General features: G+C 33.7%; 1 protein-coding gene across 1 annotated transcript in view; it reads left to right on the top strand.

Moving 5' to 3' along the window:
• The window catches only part of CCDC178 (coiled-coil domain containing 178), a 379,522-nt gene that overhangs the window by 61,124 nt on the left and 311,906 nt on the right, over positions 1-6,492 (top strand). Inside the window, exon 9 of the mRNA XM_024120576.1 lies at positions 5,732-5,885. Coding sequence (XP_023976344.1) covers positions 5,732-5,885 — 154 coding nt within the window. The remainder of the gene's footprint in view (positions 1-5,731; positions 5,886-6,492) is intronic.

The raw sequence follows: 6,492 nt of genomic DNA, 5'->3' as shown, positions 1-6,492 counted from the left end.
TGTTGTAACTTCTCCTTTTTCATTTCTAATTTTAATGATTTGAGTCCTCTCCCTCTTTTTCTTGATTAGTCTGAGTAATGGTTTATCAATTTTGTTTATCTCCTCAAAGAGCCAGCTTTTAGTTTTATTGATCTTTGCTATTGTTTTCTTTGTTTCTGTTTCATTTATTTCTGCTCTGATCTTTATGATTTCTTTCCTTCTGTTAATTTTGGGTTTTGTTTGTTCTTCTTTCTCTAGTTCCTTTAGGTTTAAGGTTAGATTGTTTATTTGAGATTCTTCTTGTTTCTTGAGGTAGGCTTGTATAGCTATAAACTTCATAGCTGTTACAGTTGCCTTATGTATTGAGGTGCTCCTATGTTGGGTGCATATATATTTATAATTGTTATATCTTCTTCTTGGATTGATCCCTTGATCATTATGTAGTGTCCTTCCTCTTCTCTTGTAACATTGTTTAATTTAAAGTCTATTTTATCTGATATGAGTATTGCTACTCCAGCTTTCTTTTCATTTCCATTTGCGTGGAATATCTTTTTCCATCCCCTCATTTTCAGTCTGTATGTGTCCCTAGGTCTGAAGTGGGTCTCTTGTCGACAGCGTCTATATGGGTCTTGTTTTTGTATCCATTCAGCAAGCCTGTGTCTTTTGGTTGGAGCATTTAATCCATTCACGTTTAAGGTAATTATCAATATTTATGTTCCTGTGACCATTTTCTTAATTGTTTTGGTTTTGTTTTTGTAGGTCCTTTTCTTCTCTTGTTTTTCCCACCTAGAGAAGTTCCTTTAGCATTTGCCTCCTTTATTTTTCAGAGGTCCTGGATCATCTTCACTATCATTATTCAGAATTATTTTCTGGAAGGCTGCCTATCTCCACTTCATTTAGTTGTTTTTCTGGGGTTTTATCTTGTTCCTTAATCTGGTATATGGCCCTCTTCCTTTTCATCTTGTCTGTCTTTCTGTAAATGTGGTTTTTGTTCCACAGGCAGCAGGATTGTCATTCTTCTTGCTTCTGCTCAAAATCTTATTCTTTTTTATGGCTGGGCAATATTCCATTTTACACACACACACACACACACACACACACACACACACATATATATGCAAGACATATCTTCTTTATCCATTCGTTCTACTGATGGAACTTAGGTTGCTTCCGTATCTTGGCAATTGTAAATAATGCTGCTATGTATATTGGGGTGCATGTATATTTTCCAATTAGAGTTTTTTTTATTTTTCAGATATATACCCAGGAGTAGTATTGCTGGGTCATATGGTAATTCTATTTTTAGTTTTCTGCAAAACTGCCATACTGTTTTACACAGCGGCTGCGCCAATTTACATTCCCTCCAACAGTGTAGGAGGGATCCCTTTTCTCCACATCCTTTCCAAAATTTGTTTTTTTTGTTTTCTTTTTGATGATAGCCATTCTGACAGGCATAACATGATAGCTCATTGTGGTTTTAATTTACTATCTGATGATTAATGATGTTGAGCATTTTTTAATGTGCCTGTTGGCCTTTTGTACGTCTTCTTTGGAAAAATGTCTATTCAGGTCTTCTGCCCATTTTATGAATGTGTTACTCGTTTTCTGATGTTGAGTTGTATGAGCTGTTTATATATTTTGGATATTAACCCCTTATCAATCATGTCATTAACAAATATTTTCTCCCATTCAGTAAGTTGTGTTTTTGTTTTGTTGATGGTTTCCTTTGCTGTGCAAAATTTAAGTTCCATTTGTTTGTTTTTGATTTTATTTCCTTTGCTTTAGGAGACAGATCCAAAAAAATATTGCTACGATTTATGTCAGAGTGTTCTGCCTATGTTTTCTCCTAGGAGTTTTATGGTTTCTGGTCTTACATTTATGTCTTTATACCATTTTGAGTTTATTTTTGTATGGTGTGAGAAAATGTTCTAATTTCATTCTTTTACATGTAACTCTCTAGTTTTCCCAGCACCACTTGTTGAAGAGACTGTCTTTTCTCCATTGTACATCTTGCCTCCTTTGTCATAGATTAATTGACCGTAAGTGTGTGAATTTATGTCTGGGCTCTCTGTTCTGTTTCATTGATCTATGTGCCAGTTCTTGTTCCAGTACCATACTGTTTTGATACTGTAGCTTTACAGTATAGTCTGAAATGAAGGAGGGTGATTCCTCCAGCTTTGTTCTTCTTTCTCAAGATTGTTTTAATTATTTACACTCTTTTGTATTTCCCTAAAAATTATAAAATTATTTGTTCTAATTCTGTGAAAAAAGCCATTGGTCTTTTGATAGGGATTTCATTGAATCTGTAGATTGCTTTTGGTAGTATGGTCATTTTTACAATATTAATTTTTCCAATCCAAAGACACAGTATATCTTTCCATCTATTTGTGTAGTCTTCAATTTCTTTCATCAGCGTGTTATAGTTTTCTGAGTACCTGTATTTTACCTCCTTAGGAAGGTTTATTCCTAGGTATTTTACTCTTTTTGATGAAATAGCAAATGGGACTGTTTCCTTAATTTTACTTTCTGATAGTTTGGTAGTGTAGAGAAATGCAACAGATTTCTGCATATTAATTTTGTGTCCTGCAACTTTACTGAATTCATTGATGAGCTCTAGTAGCTTTCTGGTGGTGTCTTTAGGATTTTCTATCATTACTATCATGTTATCTACAAACAGCAACAATATTACTTCCTTTGCAATTTGGATTTTTAAAAATTTCTTTTTCTTGTCTGATGCTATGGTTAGGACTTCCAAGACTATGATGAATAAAAGTGACCAGAGTGGGCAACCTTGCTTTGTTCCTATCTTAGAGGAAGTGTTTTCAGCTTTCCACCAATCAGTATGATGTTATCTATTGGTTTGTCATATATGGCCTTTATTATGTTGAGGTATGTTCCCTCTATCCCCACTTTAAGAGTTTTTATCAAAAATGGATGTTGAATTTTGTCAAAAGCTTTTTCTGCATCTATTGAGATGATCCTATGCTTTTTATTCACATTAACTCATTTGTGGATATTGAAAAATCCTTGTATCCCTGGGATAAATTCCACTTGACCATAGTGTATGATACTTTTAATGTATTGTTGGGTTCCCTTTGCTAATATTTTGTTGAGGATTTTTGGATCTGTGTCCATCAGTTATATTGACCTGTAATTTTCTTTTTTTGTGATATTTCAGTCTGGTTTTGGTATCAGGGTGTTGCTGGCCATGTGGAATGAGTTCAGAAATGTTCCTTCCTCTGCAGTTTTTTGGAATAGTTTGAGGATAGGTGTTAACTCTTCTCTAAATATTTGATAGAATTCACCTGTGAAGCCACCTGGTCCTGGACTTTCGTTCACTGGGAGTTTTAAAATTACTGATTCAATTTCATTACTGGTAATTGGTCTGTTCATATTTTGTATTTCTTCCTGGTTCAGTCTTCTGTGATTGTACATTTCTAAGAATTTGTCCATTTCTTCTAGGTTGTCCATTTTATTGGAATATATTTGTTCATAGTAATCTCTTATGATCTTTTGTATTTCTGTGGTGTCAGTTGTAACTTCTCGTTCATTTCTTTTTTTGGGCAGGAGGGGGCCCTCTTTTTCTTGATGACAAGAGAATTTTTTCATTAATCTATTTGGCACAAACACATGTTAGTCCATATTAATTACAAATACAACATTATCCATCTTGTATCATTTTCTAAAATTTTTCCTTCTCAATTTTGAATATAAGAATTAGCTGGTGATTTTTATAATTAATATTTAGATAGACCATAAGGCATATTATTATTACTTCCTTTACTCATTATTATTACAACATATAACTTACTTGTTAATTTTCTTCTCATTTAAGTATATTTTCCAGAAGTTCTTTTATAAACATCAGTGGAGTCATAAATGCTTTATTAAATAAAATTTTAAAGATATGTTTAATTTTCCTTCACTATTTTTTAGAATTAACAGACATATAGAAACATGATTATGTGTGCTATCAAATGTATAAATTGATGATTTTTTATGTATATGTATATACACTCATGTCACCATGCCCCAGGTTAAGATATAAAAAGTTTCCAGCATACTAGAAGTTTTTTTCTTGTTCTCCTTCTTAGTCCATACCATTCTCCTAAAAAGGTCATCTCCATTCTGACTTCTATCACCATGGTTAGTTTGGTCTGTTATTGAATTCCATATAATGGAAACACACAGCATATATTCTCTGGTGTCTTGATTGCTCTACTTTATAGTAATTCTTAACAGGTAAAATGATTCTTCCCATTTTATTCTTCTAAATTTATTCTGATTTAGCAGATACAAGAATGATGAAATCTAAAGTACCAGTGGGGGCAAACCTAGTAACAAACTTTTACACTGAAAACTTCTTAGAAGGCTGAGGAATTGGTGGCAGCAGTTGATGCTTCAGGAAGTAGGGGTGAGGAGATAACTAAAACAATACTTAGCTCCTGCATTCCATGACACAGGGCAATTGCTCACTTCTTAGTCAAAATCTAGTTTATTATGTGGACTGGGGAAATGGATACCACTGAGAGAAGAAAAATTAACTTCATAAGAAGGAAATTTAACCAAACATGTACATTTTAAATGCTCAGGCTCCCAACCTCTCATTATTGATCTGGCTTCTAGAATTCTGATGGGAAGCCGGTACTCTCCAGATATGGAAGGGTAAAGGAGAAGGTTCTTGCCTATTTGTTTGTTGCTTTAATTTTCATTTATATTGTGAAATTATATCTTTTAGTTTCAGTTATATCTTTCAGTTCCATTTGACTCTACTCCTAAAATCAGACTTATGCATGATAGCATAGCCTGGGCCAATTCAGTAAACACATCATATATTTATTGGCTATTGGCATTTATTTTCTTGTGAATTCTTGTTTATCTTCTCTGCTCATTTGTCTCTTGGGTAAGTTTTCCATTCCATATTGCATTGTAGGATTTTATTACACACAAATGATTTAATCTTTGATCTCTTATATGGGTTTCAGATAAATCTCCCACTCTATTATTTTGTTTATGGTGTCTTAAAAAATTGGGCTTATCTGTATTACTTGCTAATATTTTATGCAAATTATAATTTTGTCATTTTCTCACTGTACTTTTTTCATATATTAAACTCTAAGACCATGCTTTAAAGTGACTTTTACATTTGGAACGTGTTTTCTACCTACCAGATAAGATAAAGGATTATGTAGCCTTACAGATTAGCACTGGTCTTTTCTGTGATATGTCACATAGGAAAAAGATCTCCTTGGCAACTACTTCTCTTAAATAGGCCCCTTGTTTTCCTAAGCTGCAGTTTACCGCTTCTTAGCTCTGTAACTGTGAGGGAGATAAGACAGTAAACCAGAGCGTTAGTAATGTGTGGTCTTTCCACTTTTACAGCTTCTTCTCTTCTCTTATTTTTTTCCTCTTTCTTTTTTTCTTTCCTTTCCATCCCTGTACTACCCAACCTCTGAATCAAAGGTGCTTAGGTCTCTCACCTGGAATCAAATCAAAAGGTGGTTTATTTAAAATAATTTACAAATCACTTTTCTCTCCGTTCCTTTCCATCAGAAACATAAATTGAAGTTTTTTTCACGACTTACTTTTTATATCTAAGTAGTACTTTTCAGGAGTTTTTTGGGGATGGGAAAAATTTTAGGAATAGATAAATTGCATTGATCTACATGGTTAAGTCAGAAGCTAATTCAACTATAAGTTAAAATAAAATTTCCCCTTCAGTGTGGATAAAATCAACTGTTTTTTCTCTTAGGAAAGAGATAGATAAACTTAACAGTCTATTTAATTTCTACTGTACATCAATACAAGATGTTAATATTAATATTGAGGAGAATGAAGAGGCAGTGACTGAAGTATTGAAGGAAACAAGGTCATCAAGAAATGAATTAGCTGCTTTATCAAAAACGGTGAGTTTTCATAATTAAAATTTAAAAAAATACTGACATTAGCTTTGTGCCATGGCTATTTGAACTTATTCTCTGTTAATAATTAAATGACAGTTAGCCAGTTTCTGTCTATATTGGTTTTCTATTGCCTATTACCAGAATTTTAGCAGCTTAAAACAGTACCCAGTTATCATAAAGTTTCTCCGGGTCATAGCTCAGCTGGTTCCTCTGCTCCAGATCGTTCCTGATAGAAATCAAGGTGTCATCAGCCCTGCATTTCTTTCTAAAGACTCCAGGATGAATCTGCTTTCAGGCTCATTCAGTTTTGGCAAAATTCACGTCCTGTGGTTTTAGAACTGAGGTCGTTGTTTCCTTGGTGGCTGTTAGCCTGGGATCATTCTCAGCTTTTAGAAGCTACCTGCATCCCCTGGCTGGTGGTTCCCTTCAAGAATGGTGAGCTGAGTCCTCTCTCACTTGGTGTCTCACTGATCTTCCCTTATGACTCATCTTTTCTGCCTTCCTCTCCTGTTGCATCTCATTCACTTTAGTAAAAGGAAACACTAGTAAAAGGAAATAATAAAATGGTGAAAAGAAATAATAGTTCAGTAAAAGGCAATAATATACACAT

The sequence above is a fragment of the Physeter macrocephalus genome, chromosome 19 (genome assembly GCF_002837175.3).
Source record: "Physeter macrocephalus isolate SW-GA chromosome 19, ASM283717v5, whole genome shotgun sequence".
Lineage (NCBI taxonomy): Eukaryota > Metazoa > Chordata > Mammalia > Artiodactyla > Physeteridae > Physeter > Physeter macrocephalus.
Note: the sequence above shows the minus strand (reverse complement) of the source record. Positions and strands in the feature narration are given on the sequence as shown.